This window comes from Pan troglodytes, chromosome 19 (assembly GCF_028858775.2).
Source record: "Pan troglodytes isolate AG18354 chromosome 19, NHGRI_mPanTro3-v2.0_pri, whole genome shotgun sequence".
Taxonomy (NCBI): domain Eukaryota; kingdom Metazoa; phylum Chordata; class Mammalia; order Primates; family Hominidae; genus Pan; species Pan troglodytes.
The window spans coordinates 12,094,370-12,116,134 of NC_072417.2; the positions used below are offsets into that span (position 1 = coordinate 12,094,370).

Here is a 21,765-nt window from a genome sequence, read left to right on the forward strand (position 1 = left end):
AGGCTGGTCTCAAACTCCTGACCTCAAGTGATCCGCCTGCCTCAGTCTCCCAAAGTGCTGGGATTTCAGGTGTGAGCCACCATGCCCAGCCCCTTTTTTGACTTTCTTTCTTTCAACCCCACCTTCCTTCTGCCTTCCTGACATCGAGAAGGAGCATATTTTGTGATGTCCTGAGGCTCCCAACAAGGGGGTGCTCAGTACCCCGAGAAAACATCTCCCCCAGGCGACTGTCTGTGCCCAGGCATGGAGGAAACAAGAGGAGCAGAAGACCAGATGTTCCCTGCATTTTCCATCTGGCTCCGAACAAAGGCAAAGGTTGGGGCAGTTCCACGGGAGGCGGGTGGTCAGGCTGCTCCATGAGCCGAAGCTCCCGGAGACCCTGATGACAGCTGCCGAGGAAAACAGGAAAAGAAAGTGGGCGGCAGCGTTTTGTCTTCCTGCCTCTGCCTTCCTTGGGCACAAGGCTAGTGAGCTGCTTCCTCAGCATCAAAGCCCAGATCAGAAGGCAGGGAATGTCGGCCAGGCGAGGTGGCTCACGCCTGTCACCCCAGCACTTTGGGAGGCCGAGGCGGGTGGATCACCTGAGGTCAGGAGTTTGAGACCAGCCTGACCAACATGGCGAAACCCCATGTGTACTAAAAATACAAAAATTAGCCGGGTGTGGTGGCGGACGCCCATAGTCCCAGCTACTCGGGAGGCTGAGGCAGGAGAATCGCTTGAACCTGGGACGCGGAGGTTGCAGTGAGCCGAGATCCCCCCGTTGCACACCAGCCTGGGCGACAGAGCAAGACTCCGTCTCAAAAAAAAAAAAAGGCAAGGGATTGTGAAGCCACGCCCCGCTGCCTGTGGACCTCAGCTGAGGAGGCCCTGCCAGGCCACCTCGCCCATAGCCCCTCTACTGTTTGGGACACCCAGGCACATGCAGGCACATGGAAGGCAAGGAAACAGAAACCAATCAAAGCGGCCTCAAATTTAGAAACAGATTACTGAACTACAGAGCTTTAAAAAATCCGTACTCACCGTTAATGAGGTGAAGGTCATACACATCCCACCAAAGCCATTCAGAGCCAGGGCGATGAAGATGAGCACGGAGAGAGCTGCAGGGACATGGAAAGCTCGTGAGTGGAGACCCCAGCTGAGCTCCAGGGAAGCCGGGACCAGCCCAGAGTCCTGCGCGGTGCAGGCTCCCAGTAAATCCAGTAAATGCAGGCCGGGGTTAGTACCTGACATCTGGGGAGTGGAACTGCCCCTTTCTCACCCCCTCCTCTAGGCCTATTTCTTTTTCTTTTTTAATTGAGACGTAGTTTTGCTATTGTCACCCAGGCTGGAGTGCAATGGCATGATCCTGGCTCACTGCAACCTCTGACTCCCGGGTTCAAGTGATTCTCCTGCCTCAGCCTCCCAAGTAGCCGGGATTACAGGCATGCGCCACCACACCCGGCTAATTTTTGTATGTCTTGCCATGTTGGCCAGGCTGGTCTCAAACTCCTGGCCTCGGGTGATCTGCCCATCTCAGCCTCCCAAAGCGCTAAGATTACAGGCATGAGCCACCATGCCCAGCCTCCTCTTGCCTATTTCACAAAGCGTGGGCTCTTGAAAAAGGTGCACACCCATCTTCTTTTCTCCAATTAATATTAGCAGTGTCCAGGCGCAGTGACTCACACCTAGAATCCCAACACTTTGGGAGGCTGAAGCAGGAGAATTGCTTGAGCCCAGGGGTTCAAGACCAGCCTGGGCAACAAAGTGAGACCCCATCTCTAAAAAAAAGTTAAAAATTAGCCAGGTGAAGCCAGGCGCAGTGGCTCACGCCTGTAATTCCAGCACTTTGGGAGGCCGAGGCGGGTGGATCACGAGGTCAGGAGATCGAGACCATCCTGGCTAACACGGTGAAACCCCGTCTCTAATAAAAATACAAAAAATTAGCCAGGCGTGGTGGCGGGTGCCTGTGGTCCCAACTACACAGGAGGCTGAGGCAGGAGAATGGCGTGAACCCGGGAGGTGGAGGTTGCAGTGAGCTGAGATTGCGCCACTGCACTCCAGCCTGGGCGACAGAGGGAGACTCTGTCTCAACAACAACAACAACAAAATTAGCTAGCTGTGTGTGTGCGTGCCTGTAGTCCCAGCTACTCTGGAGGCTGAAGTGGGACGATCGCTTGAGCCCGGGAGGTCCAGGGTGCAGTAAGCTGTGACTGCACCACTGCACTCCAGCCAGGGTGACAGAGAGAGACCCTGTCTCTAAAACAAAACAAAACAAAACAACAACAACAAAAAAACAAACAGCAGGGAGTAGGAGGCCTAAGGAAGCTACTTCACTGAAACCAAAAATACAGATTCCTGAAAATCAGTAGATGAGCCTGGCTAAGATTTTGGTGAAACTCAAGTCCTCTTTTGGTGTTTGCTCTACAAGTCCTTGAACACGGTTGTGGAGCAGGTGGCTTCTAAGCCATCCTTCATGCTTTGGCCTGTGCTGCCTGGAGGGGACTCAGCTTGTGACTTCTGCACACAGCGAGGACCATGCCCCTGCAGCCAGCCTGGTTCTTAGAACTTGCCTCTCAGGTTGGCATCAGTGAGGGGCTGGTTTGGTTTGGTGATGAGATGGAAGTTGCTCATACCTTGGAAGCGCCTGTCTGGGGTGGCTGCTCTCTGATCTCGCCATCTATTTGAGATAAGTAACTGAGTAGAGGCCTAACAGGTGTCCCCTCTAACTTGAGCAGCGAGCAGCAGGCCCAGGACAGTGTCCAAGAGCAGGTGGGCCTGGGAGCAGCTCAGGGCACTCTCTCCCCGGTCCCTGACAGAAGATGGAGGGAGAGGACACTCACCGTTTGGTTTACTTGCTCCATACGCAATCAGCAAGCAGGAAACCGCGAAGCAGGCGCTAAAACCAAGCAGAAACACAATGTTATTTACGATTATGACTTTATTCAGTGTTATTGTTTTGTTTTTGTTTTTGTTTTTTTGGTTTTTCTTGAGACGGAGCCTTGCTCTGTCGCCCGGGCTGGAGTGCAGTGGCGCGATCTCGGCTCACTGCAACCTCCGCCTCCCAGGTTCAAGCATTTCTCCTGCCTCAGCCTCCCAAGTAGCTGGGATATTACAGGCGCCCACCACCACGCATGGCTAATTTTTTTATTTTTAGTGGAGACAGGGTTTCACCATGTTGGCCAGGCTGGTCTCGAACTCCTGGCCTCAGGTGACCCACCCAACTCTGCCTCCCAAAAAGCTGGGATTACAAGTGTAAGCCACCGTGCCCAGCCCATTTTCATTTATATTTTTGTATATGTATTATAAAGCACATTAAGAATGGCATAGGGGGCCGGGAGCCACCGCACTCCAGCTCCAGTTGCTTGGGCAACAAGAGCAAAACTCCAACTCAAAAGGAAAAAAAAAAAAAAAGAATGGCATAGGGGCCAGGCACGATGGCTCACGCCTGTAATCCCAGCACTTTGGGAGGCTGAGGCGGGCGGATCACAAGGTCAGGAGATCGAGACCATCCTGGCTAATATAGTGAAACCCCATCTCTACTAAAAATACAAAAAATTAGCCAGGCGTGGTGGCGGGCGCCTGTAGTCCCAGCTACTCGGGAGGCTGAGGCAGGAGAATGGCGTGAACCCGGGAGGCGGAGCTTGCAGTGAGCCGAGATCGCGCCGCTGCACTCTAGCCTGGGCGACAGAGGGAGACTCCGTCTCAATAAACAAATAAATAAATAAATAAATAAGAAAAATATATATATATAAAAATTAGCTGGGTGTGGTGGCAGGCGCCTATAATCCCAGCTACTCGGGAGGGTGAGACAGGAGAATTGCTTGAACTGGGGAGGCAGAGGTTGCCGCGAGCCGAGATCACGCCACTGCCATCCAGCCTGGGCGACACAGCAAGACTCCGTCTTGAAAAAAAAAAAAAAAAAGAGCACAGATATGCATCATTTATAATTCCATGTGCTTATTATATTGGGGGTACGTGTTGAAAATCTTTTTTCTGGTGGAGCTGTAAGGTCAAACGGGCTGTGGAAACCAGTGTTGTTGGTTTTTTTTCTCATCAGATGGATACTGTGCCAGCTTCGTAACAAGGTTTGAGGGAAGCATGTCTCACACATGCGAGGGAAACCCCAATTATCATGCTTATGAACTACAAAGGGATGGGAAACACATGTTCTTAGTGACAAGCAGCTCCGGTCCCTGGGCGGCCTGGAGCCTGGAACTTTTCTTATTCGGTACTGGAGCACGGCGAGGACCGCAGTACCTGCTGATTCGGTGGCGGACGGGGTAGGAACTCCATTCTGGAGGGCCTTCAGGGAGCTCCACAGTACACCTGATATCAGGTACGACCAGGATACCCTTCTGTGGGGAACTCAGCCCAGGGGGTCCACCTGCCCACTCCCTGCCCCCTAAGGGACCCACACTGACCTGCCCAGCAGCCTGAGCTTCCTCGGGCCATACTTGTCCATGACGATACCCAGGGGCAGGGTGATGGCACTGAGCAGAAAGGAGCCCACAGTGAAGGCCAAATTTAGCATCTCGTCCTGGGCCTGGCAGCTGAGCCAGCCGTTCATCCAGCTCACCTCCTCGTGCCCCGGCTCTGCTGTGCTGCCCACTGTGCCATTGGTGACATTCTCTGTGTGAAGAGGGAAGGAAACCCTGACTTCAGGGTCATGACAGGGATTCCCAAAGATCAGAAGGGCAGGTGCTCATTCAGAGTCCCCCCACTGGGAATGCCAGGGCTGGCTGGGGGCCTCTCGAGGGCTCAGGCTACCCCGCAGCAGGCTTGGATGGCCATTTGGCCCAAGTCCCCTGGAGTGAAAATGCAGAGGTTCTTAACTTTTGTGGGGGCCATGGACCCTTTGAAAAATCCAATAAAGACCTCCCCAGAAAATGCACACCAAGGTTTATCCACAGTTTCAGGAGCTTTGTGTGTCCCTTGAAGAGCAACGAAGCCCAGGCTGAGAGTCCCATTCGAGAGCATCTGCCACCCTAGAACGGCAGACCTCAGGGCCTAGCCTTGGCTGTGGGGCCCCAGACTGGTGAGAACCTTCTCACGGCAGCTATGTCCGTGGGGACAGACTGCAGCCAGTATGGACGCAGAACCCAGACCACTTGGGAAGCACAAGCACTGGTCTCACCCCAATAGCCTGGTTCTCCTCTGTCCATGTGGGGAGACTGCAGCGCTTCCTTCAATGGGAAGTCCAGCTGCCTTCTCAAACACAGAACAGATGCCACCTTCTCCCCCTGATATTTTCTTTTTCTTTTTTTTTTTTTTTTTTGAGGCGGAGTCTCACTCTGTTGCCCAGGCTGGAGTGCAGTGGCACGATCTCGGCTCACTGCAACCTCCGCCTCCCGGGTTCAAGCAATTCTCCTGCCTCAGCCTCCCGAGTAGCTGGGATTACAGGCACCCGCCACCGCCCCCAGCTAATTTTTGTATTTTTAGTAAAGACGGGGTTTCATCATGTTGCCCAGGCTGGTCTCGAACTCCTGACCTCAGGTGATCCTCTCACCTCTGCCTCCCAAAGTGCTGGGATCACAGGCGTGAGCCGCCGCACCCAGCCGATATGCACCTTTCTTATTTTCCTTGCCGGGGTCACAGTGGTGCTGTCCCGTGGCCATGCCCAGACCTCGCTGGGTGCTGAGTCTGGTGTGTTTGCCACACCCAGCCCTTAATGGCCCCCTTCAAAGTCCACCCAGCACCAAAACAACACAAAAAGGAAGAGAAAAGTGCTGTGGCAGCTGAAGATGGAAGGGTGGAGGACGGGCTGGGAACGTGGCTGAGGAGCTCTCCTGGCCGGGACTGCTAGTTAAGAGATGCTGACTAATCCTGCAGAAAACAGGAGCCGACTTTGATTAGACATGAGGTCACGCTGGGAGAGTCAAGGAAACGCTCTTCTTCCGGTAACTGCCTGCCTTCCAATTGCAGCCCTCTGGCGCCAGGGCTGTAGCGCCGAGGTTTGCAAAGGCTTGCTCAGGCCTCTGGGGGTTCCTCCAAGGTTACTGGAAAGGATGCGCACAGGTGGACTCGTGCTTCATGCCAACGTGTGGCCAAGGAGCCCCGCCGGGGCCGTGTGGATGAAGAGCGTGGAACTGGAATCTGGTTTCTAGCTTCCAGTGTTTGTTTCTCCACTTTCTACCTGCATGACCTTGCTCTAGCTCAGTTTCCTTGTCCATAACATGGACATCATATAATGATAAGATCCACCTCCTAGAGTGTGGGGGAAGATCAATGAGAAAAATTCAGAAAACCTTCTGGAGCTCACCCAGGCATAGAAAGCACTCAATAACGAATAGCTACAAGTTGCTGCTGTTGTCGTGGTTATCATGATCATTGCTGCTATTGGAGGCTCCAGCGGGGAATCACAGCACCATCAGCTGGCACAGAGCCGGATGCAGTGGCTGCGGGGAGCACAGTCCCGTCAGCGTGTGTGGAAGCGCAAAGACACGTCTAATCCCCCACTGGGCTGTGAGCCCTGAAGGGCAGGGCCTGCATTGTGGTCACTTCTGTGTCCCCAGTATCTCACCCAGGTCTTGGCCTACAATAGCTGTTTACTGAATGAATAAAAACAACAGGGCCAGGTGTGGCGGCTCATGCCTGTAATCCCAGCACTTTGGGAGGCAGAGGCGGGTGGATCGCCCGAGGTCAGGAGTTCAAGACCAGCCTGGCCAACATGGTGAAGCCCCGTCTCTACTAAAAATTCAAAAATTAGCCAGGCATGGTGGCACATGCCTGTAATCCCAGCTACTCAGGAGGCTGAGGCAAGAGAATCATTGAACCCGGTAAACGGAGGCTGCAGTGAGCCAAGATCACACACCACTGCACTCCATCCTGGGCAAATAGTTAGACTCTGTCTCAAAAAAAAAAACAAAAAACAAACAAACAAAAAACCAGAATCAGGCCGGGGACAGTGGCTCAGTCTGTAATCCCAGCCCTTCGGGAGGCCAAGGTGGGTGGATCACCTAAGGCCAGGAGTTCAAGACCAGCCTGGCCAATATGGTGAAATCCCGTCTCTACTAAAAATACAAAAATTAGCCGGGCATGGTGGGCGTCTATAATCACAGCTACTCGGGAGGCTGAGACAGGAGAATTGCTTGAACCCGGGAGGCGGAGGTTGCGGTAAGCTGAGATTACACCACTGCACTCCAGCCTGGGCAACAGAGTGAGACCCCGTCTCGAAAAACAAAACAGAACAAAACAAAACAAAAACAATGGCACCAGATCACAATGGCCAAAAGGATCGAGAGAGGAATCAACAGAACCACGTTGAATCGAGGGGGGATTTAAGGAGATCAGAGCCACGAGGTTAACCACGTGAAGCCACAGAAATACAACCTCACCAACCAGATTCCCACCTCGGCCACTTTCTCTCGGTTTTCCAAAAAGAAGCTCCACCACACGGTCAGCCAAACACATGGCAGACGGGGTCCTTGAGCCCGTCAGGGTGGAGCTCAGAGCTGTCACGTACACCGCCTCAGCCGACAGGCCTGGGCCACTCGCCCATCCACAGTGGGGCAGCTTCTAGAAAGGAGGAGCTGCTTTGTGAGTTGGTGTTGGTTTCAAATGTCAGCTCTGCCAGCAGCAAAGGAATTGGCTCTGAAGTCAGGGAAAGAGGGTCTCTCCAAAGCAACAGCCATTTCCAGGTTGACACGCAGATAGGAGCAAACCAGCACAGAGGTGACAGAGAGGATGGATGGAGGGGGCACGCCAGGGCCCAGGATGGGTGACTTGTGGGGCCAGTGACTGCACAGGGGCCGTGGAATGACTGAGGGCTTGGGGGGCCGCAGGTTCTACTGCTGCAAGCAGGAGCCACGGGGACAAGGAATGGAGCGGGTGAGGCAGCACTGCCTGAGTAAAGGCACCAGGGACCTCCAGTTACCCCAGGGAGGAACCGCAGCTGGGTCTCTAAACCCATGGGTTTTCTCATCTAGAACCAGAAGATAAAAATCCCAAGGCTAGGCCAGGCACGGTGGCTCACGCCTGTAATCCCAGCACTTTGGGAGGCCGAGGCTGGTGGATCACCTGAGGTCAGGAGTTTGAGACCAGCTTGGCCAACATGGTGAAACCCCATCTCTACTAAAAATACAAAAAAATTTAGCCAGGCCTGGTGGCAGGTACCTGTAACCCCAACTACTTTGGAGGCTGAGGCAGGAGAATCGCTTGAACCCAGAAGGCAGAGGTTGCAGTGAGCCGAGATCGTGCCACTGCACTCCAGCCCGGGCCACAGAGTGAGAGTCTGTCTCCAAACAAACAAACAAACAAACAAACAAAAGTCTTAAATTGATTAGAGATCTGGTCACCCCTTTAACCACACAGGGGAGAGGCAAGGTCAGGGGAGAGGCAAGGTCAGGGTAGAGGCAAGGGTATCTGTCCTTCCCATCTTTTACCCTGGAGCGACTACACACAGGGGCAGGGACCTTGCACTTAGGCCAACAGCCTTCTCGTCTTAAACAAATCCCTGCCGATGGGGCCACCAGGCCCTCTGCCCAGCCGCCCGCCTCCAGGCCGTCCTGTCCGGCAACAGATGCGCCTGGGGCGGGGGAGGTGAGCGGCTTCTCCTGCTTGTGGAGCAATTTGAGAGTCTCCCTCCTGCTGGAGGGAAGGAAGCCCTTGGTGAGCCCAGAAGCTCTGTTGACAGTAAACAGCCCACATGCACCCAGCAGATGCCCAAACAGACACACCCAGGCTGTTCCTCTCCCTCTGCTCCCACCTGGGCCACTGTGGGCCAGGAGAGAGACAAACAGATTAAGCACCCAGGAAGTGCCAAGGCGTGGGGTGGCCCTCTGCTCCCAGCCTGGAGCTTGACCCCGGGCCAGCCTGCTCTGCTCACCCCCAGCCAGGCTGCTCTGCTCCTCACCTGCACCTGTTTATTAAACAGATGCCTCCTCTGGGGTGGCCAGAAGTGGCCCAGCCCAGCCTGGCCAGAGAAGGTGAACTGAGAAGACAGGCAAGAGTTGGTGTGGCCAGTGAGTGCCAAGAACAGGAACAGGGCTGCTTAGGAGGAGACCCAGGCCCAGCGAGGACGAACACGGTTCAGCCCCACTCACAGAAGACGCACAAGATCTTTACAGAGGAATCAGGGAGAAAAGAGGGTGCTGTGGCCCCCCAGGCTCCCCCGAGGCAAAGAGGAGCCTCCCCACACCCCAGGGAGACAAAGGGAGGGGGGCCTCCAAGATGATGCTTGAGGGGGCCAAGAAGTACCTGGCTTGAGGTCCCCTCTAAATTCCTGAGCTGCCCCCTTCCCTGACTAGTCGCTTTCTGAGCCCCCCACTCCAGGGTGCGGGTCCCTGGACAGCCCACCGATGGCCCCTGCCCGGGATCTCCCGTCTCTCAAATCCTTAGTCTATCCGGCAACAGGAAGCAGCATCTCAGTCCTCAGTCCGGCAGGGGAGATGTAGGTGAGAGGTCGGCTCAGACACAGAGCAAACAACAGGCAGGAGGGCACGGACAGGCAGAGGCCATCCTGGGCTGACCAGGGCCTGGCCCCCGAGCAGTGGTCCCAGCAGCGGCTGCCGTGTGTGCCAGCTGCCATGCTCAACGGGTGTGCCCACGCCCTCCCCATATTCCCCACGAGGATACTGTCAGAGTGTCCCCGAGGGATGCTCAGAGCAGGTAAGTCACTTGCCAAAGGTCTCATGGGGGTCCCTGGGGAAGCTGGGCTTGACTCCAGGCTGTCAGACCCCGAAGCTCCCGCTCTTACCACTCGGGCTGTGCCGATGCTGGCCTACCTGGGCTAGAGGCTCATATCCCAGAGAGAAAATGCTGAGAGAACAGAGCCGGGAAAAGGCTGCCCATGTGCCGGCAACACCAGGAGGCCCTGAATATCGCTTGGTGGGAATGGGACTAAGACTCTCCCATGAGGTCCCTGAGAGCCAGCCTAAGCTGGACAGGACCTTCATGGACACCAGAAGCCAGGGGTGGCCAGTGGATGTCTGTGAGGGCAATGAGGTCACGAACCAAGAAGGAGGGAGGCTGGGGCGGTGGGAAGAGCCAAGGCCGCCAGCTCTTCTCTGAGACGCATCCTGAGGCTGCCAGCCCCAGCCTTTAAACCTTCTTACCCATTGCTATGGAATTTTTAAAATTCCAAATAAACTGGGGGAAAAGTTTAAAAATCACATTTATAGCAATAAAAGTGAAAGGCTGGATTTAAGAAAGCTATCCGGCTGGGCGCGGTGGCTCACGCCTGTAATCCCAGCATTGTGGGAGGCCAAGGCGGGTGGATCACGAGGTCAGGAGATCAAGACCATCGTGGCTAACACGGTGAAACCCAGTCTCTAATAAAAATACAAAAAATTAGCCAGGCGTGGTGGCGGGCACCTGTAGTCCCAGCTACTGGAGAGGCTGAGGCAGGAGAATGGCGTGAACCCGGGAGGCGGAGGTTGCAGTGAGCCGAGATTGCGCCACTGCACTCCAGCCTGGGAGACAGAGCAAGACTCTGTCTCAAAAAAAAAAAACCTACCCACATTTGCCTGTGGGTGTGAGGAGAGACTCTAAAAAGACAGGTCCTTGAGCCGGGCGCAGTGATTCACGCCTGTAATCCCAGCACTTTGGGAGGCCAAGGCTGGTGGATCACCTGAGGTCAGGAGTTTGAGACCAGCCTGGCCAACATGGTGAAACCCTGTCTCTACTAAAAATACAAAAATTAGCCGGGTGTGGTGGTGGGCACCTGTAATCCCAGCTATTTGGGAGGCTGAGGCAGGAGAATCACTTTAACCCGGGAGATGGAGGTTGCGGTGAGCTGAGATCATGCCATTGTACTCCAGCCTGGGTGACAGAGTGAGACTCCATCTCAAAAAAATAAAATAAAATAAAATACAAATACAAATACAAAATATTAGCCGGGTATGGTGGCAGGCGCCTGTAATCCCAGCTACTTGGGAGGCTGAGGCAGGAAAATCGTTTTAACCCGAGAGGCGGAGGTTACAGTGAGCCGAGACTGCGCCACTGCACTCCAGCCTGGGCGACAAGAGTGAAACTCCGTTCCCTCCTCCCCATCCCCCAAGAAAACAGGTCCTCGAGGCAGCAGAGAAACCTCCTGTCCACATCTGCAGCTTCACTCAGCCCGTGGGGATCAAGCCTGGGCCTGCTTCCCCAAAGTGGGCGGCAGCCCCTCTGCCCTTGCAGCGACCTCTGTGCCAGGGTGAGAGGCTCTCTCCCACCACCACAGGCGGAGAAACTGCAGAGGTCAAGAGCATACAACTGGGGTCGGTCTTCATGCCCATGGTCAGACTGTGGGTGACTTCCTCAGGCAGAGGCCGTGATGACTTCTGGTTTCTATGCCACCCAAACATACCAGCATGTGGCAAGCCCTCAGCAATTCACACGAGCCTCTAACAGGGGAATTGGATGGTCGCCCTCCTCTATCTCCCTGGCTTCCTCCTGCCTTGGGAATAAAATTCAGTTTCCCCGAATGGCCTCCCAGTCCCTGCAGCCCCGGCCCCTTCCCACTTCTCTCCTCTCCTCCAGGGTGTACCCTCCTCTCCTCCAGGCTGTACCCTCCTCTCCTCCAGGGTGTACCCTCCTCTCCTCCGGGCTGTACCTTCCTCTCCTCCAGGGCGTACCCTCCTCTCCTCCAGGGCGTACCCTCCTCTCCTCCAGGCTGTACCCTCCTCTCCTCCAGGCTGTACCCTCCTCTCCTCCAGGGTGTACCCTCCTCTCCTCCAGGGTGTACCCTCCTCTCCTCCAGGGTGTACCCTCCTCTCCTCCAGGGTGTACCCTCCTCTCCTGAATCACCCCTCCTCAACCTCCAGGCTTCCACCTGAACCGCAGAGAGGCCCTCCCACCCAGCAGGAGCCACATCTCCGCTGCTGTTCTAGCTCCTGGCGCCCTGCTTTCTTGGGGGCCCGACCACCCCCTGGAATTATACGGGTTACACAGGTATGCGTGTGATGACTTGTTTGCTCTGCACCCAGCACGGCACCTTCGTCAATGTTTACTGAATGTTTAGGTTACAGGAAAGAGGGGATTAACGATCCACATGTAGGCCTGGAGCGGTGGCTCACGCCTATAATCCCAGCAATGTGGGAGCCCGAGGTGGGTGGATCGACTGAGCCCAGGAGTTCAAGACCAGCCTGGGCAACATGGTGAAACCCCTATCTCTACAAAACATTTAAAAATTAACTGGGTATGGTGGCTTGCACCTGTAGTCCCAGCACTTTGGGAGGCTGAGGCCGGTGGATCACTTAAGCCCAGGAGTTTTGAGACCAGCCTGAGCAACGTGATGAAACCCTTATCTCTACAAAAAATTTGACCGGGCGTGGTGGCTCACACCTGTAATCCCAGTGCTTTGGGAGGCCAAGGCGGGTGGATCACCTGAGGTCAGGAGTTCGAGACCAGCCTGGCCAACATGGTAAAACCACATCTCTACTAAAAAATACAAAAATTAGCCGGGCGTGGTGGTGGGCACCTGTAATCCCAAAAACAAAAACAAAAAACTAACTGGGTATGATGGCTCATGCTTGTAGGCCCAGCACTTTGGAAGGCTGAGGCGGGAGGATCGCTTGAGCCCAGGAGTTTGAGACCAGCCTGGGCAACATGGCAAGACCCTGTCTCTACAAAAAATACAAAAATTAGCTGAGTATGGTGGCGCACACTTGTAGTCCCAGCTACTGCTACTCGGGAGGCTGAGGCGGGAGGATTGCTTGAGCCCAGGAGTCAAGGCCGCAGTGAGCTGTGATTGCAACACTACATTCCAGACTGGGCAACAGAGCGAGACCCTGTCTCAAATAAAAAAAAACCATCCACAGGTAGCCGCAGCCCCCCAGGCTGACCCTGACCCTGTTGAAGTGGGGGCCACTGGACAACAGAGAAAATGAAGAAAGAGCTCAGGCTTGAGCCATCACATTGCCATCCCAGAGGCCAAGAGGACACAGCTCCGGGAAGCCCCGTGCTTCTCGGGCTGAGAACCCAACTGGTCTCCTGCCCTCACCAGGGGGACGAGGGAGGCATCCAGCAGCCAACACCTGGAGGACGTTGTGCAAAACCCGTTGCCAACTTCCCGCACCCAGGTCCCCAAACCCAGCCTGCCACATCTCCCAGCAGGCAAGGAAGAACAAACTGCGGGGCAGCCGAGAAATGAGCTGTTTCCTTCCTTCTGCCACCTCACCAGGCTGGAACCCAACACCGTGTCTGTGGCGAGATTCTGGCTGGAGTCGTAAGAAAGAGTTCTAAGAACCTTTCAACAGGTTCAGGCAAATTTTCTTTAGAGAACAAACTAAAGCATCGTCCTAGAGCAACACGAAGCTGACAAATTTGCATCTCAATCAGCCGGGCACTGCTCAGGCTTTCACAAGTCTAATTCAATAAATTCAAAAAATGGCCTAACTGCTTCTCTGCAATTCAGCCATGCACCAAGTTTGAAAATGTTAGACTGAAGCAGAAACCTTCACCCTAACTTCGCCAGGCACTCCCAGACGAGCCAAATGCGGGGATTTGTGGCCTGAAAGCAAACTGGTGATGCAGACTCCAAGAATCAAGGAGCAGTGTGTCCAGAGAGATAAGCTGTGTGGAATCAGCAGCCTTCCCGCCCAGAACGTGGGCTCAGCATGTTTGCCAGATAATCAGAAAAACCAAAATCGGAGGCAGGAGCAAAAGTTCGGGATAAGAAGTTGATGTTCAACCCGCAATCCTGACCCTTCACCTTCACTTTGGTTTAGTGGAGTTACCTGTCAAGTCTGCCCAGGGCTTAAAACACCAACTCAGCATCGCGCTGGCACAATCTCTGGGACTCCTCCCACTTAGACAGAGGAAGAAGCTGAGGCTGAGGCAGGAATGAAAGGATCAGACCCAATTCTGCCAAAACCATACAATCAATTAAATCCGTGGACATTCTATTAAAAAAAAACAAAAAACAAACAAACAAACAAAAAACACCTAGAATCTGACCTTCCGACGCCATGGTGGGTTAAAAAAAAAAAAAAAAAAAAAAAAACCTGCCCACAACAGTTCTCTGGTCTGGGTGAGACACTAAAAGCTTTCTCTGGGGATGATGACTTTTTTTTCTGCTTTTTTTTTTTTTTTAACCCTGTGTCCAGCCTGAAAGAGCCCACCAGGGAGGCAAGCAGGAAGGGTCACGATCTCTAAGGGAGGAGAGAGAGGAAAGGAGAGGAAGAAATAAACACTCCAACCTGTGCCTTTCGGGGACAGGCATTAATCTCCTAACAACTCTTGGCCAAAGCAGAAAGCTTGTTCAGGGAACAAGGTCTGACTCTTCCCAACTCCCAAGATTTCTTGCTGATGTGGGGAAAGGCCTGCCAAGAACCCTTAGGCTATTAGGAAATATTTTTGAGTGGCTAAAGGCTAAAGGTTAGTTATAAATGATATACTTTCTGTCCTCTCCCCGCGGCCTCTGCATTCTCCTGCTTTCTCCTGCCCTGAACCTCTCCAGCTAAGCCTCCCTCCCTAGAGACTGGGACACACAGGAATCTCCGGGGCAGATCAGAGAAGGGAAACAGGGAGGCTTCCACAAAGGATTACACCCAGCATGAGCTGGTCCAAAGCTTTCTCTTCCTGCAAAGAGCTCTAGAAAGAAAAGGCCTGCTGCTGGGGATTCAGGAAGTCAAACCTGGGCTACCTCCATCTAAGGGCACTCTAGCACTGGCGACAGAGATTATGTGAGCTCAGCTATTATGCAGCTACCGTTGGGATCAAGGAGAAGGCAGAGGGAAAATTTCCTGTCAAGGTTGCCTAAGAAGGAGGGTAGGAGGCTAGAGGCTGGGGGCTGCTGTGGCCCTCCTGTGGGGCTGAATCTACTGCCCTGTAGTCATCGGGACCCTCCAACAGCGTCTGAAGGTGTGAAGGTGAGTGTGTGTTGGGTGGTGCAGATGTCATGTAGAGAAGCATCCTCAGCCTGCCTTCAGCAATTCCAGTGACAAGGCAAAGAGGAGAGAACAACCCTAACGTTCCCTTCTTCTCTTCCCCTTCATCCCCGTGGGGTTGGAAAGCCACGGAGATGTCCTCAGAGCCCGTGGGGGAAATGTCCTTTGGAGAATCATAAGGCAGCAAAAATAGACAAGAAATTGTGTCCAGCAAGCACTTAGGAGACTCCACAATGGCCTGAGGAACGTCTAGATTCTAGATGAGCCCTCCCTGGGGTGGAGGCAAGGCCACTTCCTCTCCTGCTGCACCCCAGCCCCTTAATCTGGAGTTCCTCTTTCTCACAAGCAGACAGCAACATGTTTACTACCAGCCAAGCTATGTTCCAGGGCTGGGAGGAGAGGAGAGCAGTCCAGCAATGTTCGTAGCGGGTGGAAGGAACACCCTGGACAGCAGGTGGGGTTCTGGGTGGATGGCAGGCCCAGCCTCTGTGGCCTTGCGCAAGACAGATCGCTCTGAGCCTCGATGTCTTCGTCCACAAAACAGGGGCAATGACAAGTACCCGGCAGGGCTGGGTGAGGATCAGATGGGCCTTCTGATACCCGAGAGGCACTGGGCAATGCGGTGCTGTGGCTCGCTAGGTCTTCGCCCCCATCCCGCCCCCTCCCAAAGCCCCAGCTCCAGGAGCCCCCCGCAACCCCAGGCGCTTGTCTCACCTGGCTCGGTACACAGGTAGGAGTAAAAGCCCTCCGACTTGAGCATGATGAGCAGCGAGCCCCAGCCCAGGAGGACTGCCGAGAAGAGGAGGTTCTCCAGCACGGCCGTGCAGGCCATCCACCAGCGGCGCCGATGGGCAGTGGCCAGGGTGGGCGCCATGGTGCGGCGCGGCGCGGCTCCGGCTCCGGCTCCGGTTCTGCACCACCTGCGCACAGAAGTCGGCGTCAGCGGCCGGCCCTGCCCAGCCCCTGCGGCCGCCCCCAGCAGCCCCGACCGCTGCCGCAGGGCTCGGGATTGCCACCCCTCCCCGGCCGCGGCGGCCGGTGCGCGCAGCGGAGGAAGCGAACCCCAGCCCTGCCCGGACCTGGGACACCCCGAGCCCGCGGCCGGCTCGTACCGCTGCCCTCCGCTACGACAGAGCCGCCCCGGCCAGGCAGGGAGACGTCTCCCGCAGCTCACTCCGAGGTAAACTGAGGCATGGAGGCAAGAAGGGGCTAACGCATGCTCAGGGCCGTGGAACTAGTCCTGGCCTGCAGCAGGACTGACATCGCCTGGGGCCAGCATGGAACGCAGCGTGAGGGGGGCAGGGGCAGATCCGAGGGCTGCCTCTCCCAGGGACCCTGACAGGTGCCCTCCCGCCCGCGCCCGAGACCCTTCCCCAGAGCTGGTGTCTTCAACCACAAGATCAGCGCCCAGACCTGCGGAACGGCCCGCCCCGGCGCGCTCATTGGCCGGACGGCGCAGGAACTGCCGCGCCATTGGCCGCCGTCTAGGTCGCTAGGCGCTGCGGCCACGCGAACCCAGCGTGGGAGACGAGGAGCCGGTTCAAACCGGCGGCGCGAGCCAGCAGCGCGACCCCCATCTCGGGCGTTCCCCCGGCAACTCGCCCGTTTCCATGGCCTCGGACCCCCGCGCCTCCATTCCCCAGCCCGCATCTGTTCGTCATCTCTTCCCTGGCGGCCCCTCATCGCTCCATCTCTCTCCTCTTGTTCCCACGTTTTCTCCCTACGCCCCTTCGGCGGCCGCTTCTGCCCCCGCGCCCTCGCCCCGGCCGCGATCCCCTCCCTGCTCCAGCTCACCCGGCTCCTCCGGCGTGTGTCGGGCCCGCCCGGCGCCTTTTCTGCCCTCTTTTATTCCAGCCCTTTTATTCCGACCCCAAGAAGAAAACACTGCCGCCCGCTGATTGGCTGAGCGGGGCTGGAAACAGGCGTCGACCAATCAGCAGCCAGCCCCCCGCCCGCCCCGCCGCGAGCAGAAGCCGGTTCCGGCCGGACTCGGAGACAAACAAGAGAGATGGGGGGCGGGAGGGGCCTGGGCGCTGCGGGCCGGGCCTCGGCTTTGCAGCCTTCAACCCGAGTCACAGCGCGGCCGGGAATCCCCGGCGACATCGGCCCGCGGCCTCTCCAGCTGCCTGACCCTGCGAGGCTGGGGCTCCGGCTCCGCGTCCCGGCCCCCAGCGGACTCCCCCCAGAAGCCGCCGGGCCACCAGCGCCCCCAGCCGGGCTCTCCCGCGGCCGCCCCGCCGTCCCCAGCTGCCCCCTGCGCGCGGGTCACCACGCCCAGATGCGCCGGCTCCGCACGGTGGTTCCACTCTCGAATCCCCACCCCACCTCCTCCCCACGCAGCGCCGCCGTCCCCGCCGCCTCGGGCTTTGGGTCCTGGTTCCTCGCTCCCCCGCCCCGGTGGTTCCCGTCCCGGCGTATTCGGGGCCTGGGATCCCGGACCCGGTCCAGCCGTGGCGCCCCCCCCCCCCCCCCGATGCACCGACCCCTTCCCCTCTCCCCGGTGGCGTCTGCCCGGTCCCTGGAAGTTGGCCCTTGGAAATCTGCAAGGGGATTTGGGGCTGGTCTGTCCCGTCCTAGGATGGGGTCTCCTGAGCTCCCCCCATCAGACTGACCTTTCTCCGCCCGTGTTCACGCACTGCTCGGTCCTCCGGGGACCCTCCACCCTTGATCGTCATCTGGGTGCTCCCTGCCCGCGCTGGCCACCTTCACCCCGTTCCCCGTCCCTTTCAGGGAAGGTCCCCTCTGCAGGGCGATGCTACGGGCCACGTCCGCCAGCTGGTACAAGCTAGGGAGGGTTCGAGGGGGCTCCGGGTCCCCGTCTGATAAGCCCGGGCTCCGAAAGCTCAGCTCCCCGTCTTCGTCCCCCGGATTCGAGGAACTAACCCGACCCGGGAAGACCCTCTGACTGCCCCAGAATGGGCTTGGTCACCCTGGCTCGCTCCGGGGGGCTGGCTTAGCACCCCAGGGCTGCCGCGCGGTGTCCACGTCTGGAATCCCAGCGGTTTGGGAGGCTAAGGTCGGAGGGCCACTTGGGGACAGGAGTTTGAGACCAGCCTGGGCAGCATGGCGAGAACCATCTCTACCAAAATAAAAACCAAAAATAAAACCCCACCACCACCCCAGGGCTGTGGGAGCCCCAAACGCCTCTTGCTCCACCTGCCCCAGTCCGAGTGTGCCCCCTACTGTCTACAATCCGCCCGGGCCACCTGGCGAGGGCAACCTCCCCCAGACAAGGCTTGGAGCTGTCAGCCTGCTGGGGGGCGGCTCCAGCTGTTAACCTACCCGGTTCCTCACCCTGTGGAACCCTTCCCACTCACAAGGTTTCAACTGCCATCTGAAAAATCTCTTTCTTCACCCTTCCCTCCTCTTTGAGCAGCCTGAGGGCGCTGCAGGACTCAAATATGCCTCAAATATCCCCCAGAACTGTCCTCCACATTTTCTCTCAGATAACCATACTACTGTCTACTGAAGTTAGATACCAAGAACCCTGTCTTTTTTCTTTTTCTTTTTCTTTTTTTTTTTTTGAGACAAGATCTCAGGCACCCAGACTGCTGGAGTGTGGTGGCATGATCATAGCTCACTGCAGCCTCGACCTCCTGGGCTTAGGTGATCCTCCTGCCTCAGCCTCCCAAGTAGCTGGGACCACAGGTGCATGCTACCACACTTGGCTAATTTTTGTATTTTTTGTAGAGATAGGGTCTTGCCCTGTTGCCCAGGCTGGTCTCAAAGTCTTGGGCTCAAGTGATCCTCCCACCTCAGCCTCCCAAAGTGCAGGGATTACAGGCATGACTCATAGTGCCCTGCTGAGAACCATCCTTTCATCAGACATTTGTTAGGCAGTCGCTGTGATTCTGCCTCTCCCTCACCGCATCCCCATCAAACTGATACAGCTGTATCTCCTACATATTTACCTAATCGGTCCATCTGTGCCCTTAGGCCCGCAACTACTGTTGTTGAGCCACCTTCAGATTTCAGTTCCTCAAATCCAGCCCCCATCTCATCCCAGGGCACTAAGGGAAATGTAAATGTGACTTCTGCCAAAATCCTTCAGAAACTATTATTTGTAAAACAGGATAAAGTCCCAGTTCCTGGCTGGGCACGGTGGCTCACACCTGTAATACCAGCACTTCGGGAGGCTGAGGTGGGCAGATCACTTGAGGTCAGGAGTTAAAGACCAGCCTGGCCAACATGGTGAAACCCTGTCTCTACTAAAAATACAAAAATGGCTGGGCGCGGTGGCTCACGCCTGTAATCCCAGCACTTTGGGAGGCCGAGGTGGGCAGATCACAAGATCAGGAGTACGATACCAGTCTGGCCAAGATGGTGAAACCCTGTCTCTACTAAAGAAACAAAAAATTAGCTGGGCGTGGTGGCGCACACCTGTAATCCCAGCTACTCTGGAGGCTGAGGCAGGGGAATCACTTGAACCTGGGAGGCGGAAGTTGAAGTGAGCCGAGATCGTGCCACTGCACTCCAGCCTGGGCAACAAGAGCGAAACTTTGTCCAAAAAAAAAAAAAAAGATCTGGGTGATGTGGCACACGCCTGTAATCCCAGCTACCTGGGAGGCTGAGGCAGGAGAATTGCTTGAGCTGGGGAGGCGGAGGTTGCGGTGAGCAGAGATTGTGCCACTGTACTCCAGCCTGGGCAACAAAGCGAGACTCCGTCTCAAAAAAATAAACAAAATTTAAAAGTTCCAGTTCCCCAATTTGACCCACACAGGCTCCTCCCTCTCCCTCCCTCTGAAGGACATCTGACCTGCCTGGTCCCCGATGCTGCAGTCACATGGAATTGCCCGTGGTTTCTGCACCTGCTGTTCTCTCTCCTCTAGCTCGCGACATAGCCTCATTTTGGACAGCACCTCCTCTGGGAAGCCTTCCCTAACCACTCCCCATTAATACTGTTCACTTTATTTGTCCACTGCTGGCATTGTTTTATAATTAGCTATTCGTCTGTTTGCCTTCCTCTCTAACTGACTATGAACTCTTTGGGGGCAGGACGGTGTCTTACTCAACTTTGTATGACCAGCCCTTGATAGAGAAGCAAGCACAAAGCAGTTGCACAATATGAGTTTGTGGAATGAAAACATGAACTCCTGAAAAGGGGCAAAAGGCCAGGTGCAGTGGCTCACACCTGGAATCCCAGCACTTTGGGAGGCCGAGGTGGGTGGATCACCTGAGGTCAGGAGTTCGAGACCAGCCTGGCCAACATGGCAAAACCCCATCTCTACAAAAAGTACAAAAATTAGCTGGGCATGGTGGTGGGCGCCTATAATCCCAGCTACTCAGGAGGCTGAGGCACAAGAATGGCTTGAACCTGGGAGGCGGAGGTTGCAGTGAGCCAAGACGGAAAAGAAACTCAACCTTAGAATACTCATAGAAATTTAAATTGTAATGAGATATAATTGTTGATGGCTAAACACACACACAAAAATTATATATACTTTTTAGAAGCTTTAGTGGCTGGGCACAGTGGCTCACACCTGTAATCTCGGCACTTTGGGAGGCCAAGGTGGGAAGATCTTCTGAGGTCAGGAGTTCGAGACCAGCCTGACCAACATGGCAAAACCCCATCTCTACTAAAAATGCAAAAAAATTAGCTGCACGTGGTGGCACACGCCTGTAGTCCCGGCTACTTGAGAGGCTGAGGCAGGATAATTGCTTGAACCCAGAAGGCGGAGGTTGCAGTGAGCTGAGATTGTGCCACTGCACTCCAGCCTGGGCGACAGAAAAAGACTCAGTCTCAAAAAAAAAAAAAAAAAAAAAGAAGCTTTACCATGTGTTACTTTATTTTTACCAAGGTAAAATAATGAGATACCGTTTTTTAACTGATCAGATTGAGTGTGGAGAAATGGATTCCCCCATAATTTGTGAGAATACAAATCCAGGCAACATTTTTGGAGAAAATTTGGAGTAAGTACAGAAGTGTCTAACTTCCTTACCCTACAACTCAACAACCCTGCTTCTAGGAATCTATTCTATAGAAAAACTTGCACAAATGTAAAAATAAATATGGGGCCTGGCGCAGTGGTTCACACCTGTAATCCCAGCACTTTGGGAGGCTGAGGCGGGCAGATCACCCGAGGTCGGGAGTTCGAGACCAGCCTGACCAACATGAAGAAACCCTGTCTCTACTAAAAATACAAAATTACCCGGGTGTGGTGGCGGGTGCCTGTAATCCCAGCTACTCAGGAGGCTGAGGCAGGAGAATCGCTTGAACCTAGGAGGCGGAGGTTGCAGTGAGCTGAGATCGTGCCATTGCACTCCAGCCTGGGCAACAAGAGTGAAACTCCGTCTCAAAAAATAAATAAATAAATAAATATGGACAAAGTTGTATACTATGTCATTGCTTATTGTATCAAAACAGATCAGAACAACCCAACCTTCCACTGGCGGGGGAATGATTTAAATAATTGTGCTAGATGGAATCTCATGTAGTCATTTTTTAAATAAAGAGAGTTAGCTTTACATTTATGGACATTGAACTATATCCAGGATATGTCGTTAAGTAAAAAAGCAAGTTGAGGTTGGCTGCGGTGGCTCACGCTTGTAATCCCAGCACTTCGGGAGACCAAGGCGGGTCAGGAGTTCGAGAACAGCCTGGCCAACATGGTGAAACCCCATCTCTACTAAAAATACAAAAATTAGCTGGGTGTGGTGGCACACACCTGTAATTGCAGCTACTCAGGAGGCTGAGGCAGGAGAATCGCTTGAACCCGGGAGGCAGAGGTTGCAGTGAGCTGAGATTGCACCACTGCACTCCAGCCTGGGCAACAGAGCAAAACTTCGTCTCAAAAAGAAAAAAAAAAAAAAAAAAAAAAAAAACAAGCTGAGGAACAGTATGCTTAGTATGCTAAAATTTTTTGTTTAAAATATTTGTTGACATGTACACAGAAAAGCATCTGAAAGAAAGCACCTCAACTGTTGATGAAACTCTCTGAGCTCTGAGATAGAAGGGGCTGCCCCTGGCCGGGCGCGG

The 21,765-nt window shown here is 55.0% G+C and overlaps 1 protein-coding gene and 1 non-coding gene across 12 annotated transcripts in view; both read right to left on the reverse strand.

Annotated features, from left to right (window-relative positions):
- SLC43A2 (solute carrier family 43 member 2) overlaps nucleotides 1–17,934 on the reverse strand; it is a 56,586-nt gene extending 38,652 nt beyond the window's left edge. For 2 of the 11 annotated variants that reach the window (XM_054669937.2, XM_016931133.4), the window contains exons 1-5: nucleotides 15,902–16,216; nucleotides 15,504–15,709; nucleotides 4,401–4,608; nucleotides 2,820–2,875; nucleotides 1,021–1,097 (exon numbers count right to left, since the gene is read on the reverse strand). In XM_054669937.2, coding sequence (XP_054525912.1) covers nucleotides 1,021–1,097; nucleotides 2,820–2,875; nucleotides 4,401–4,608; nucleotides 15,504–15,663 — 501 coding nt within the window. In that variant the 5' untranslated portion in view covers nucleotides 15,664–15,709; nucleotides 15,902–16,216. Of the gene's footprint in view, nucleotides 1–1,020; nucleotides 1,098–2,819; nucleotides 2,876–4,400; nucleotides 4,609–13,637; nucleotides 13,803–15,503; nucleotides 15,710–15,868; nucleotides 16,217–16,583; nucleotides 17,013–17,401 lie in introns of those variants that run through there. The other 9 variants (XM_063798165.1, XM_063798164.1, XM_063798163.1 and 6 more) reach the window with 9 other exon arrangements.
- LOC112206188 (small nucleolar RNA U13) lies at nucleotides 4,031–4,134 on the reverse strand. The gene has a single exon (XR_002940386.1). It is a non-coding gene; the product is annotated as a small nucleolar RNA U13 (small nucleolar RNA).
- Nucleotides 17,935–21,765: the final 3,831 nt, after the last annotated feature.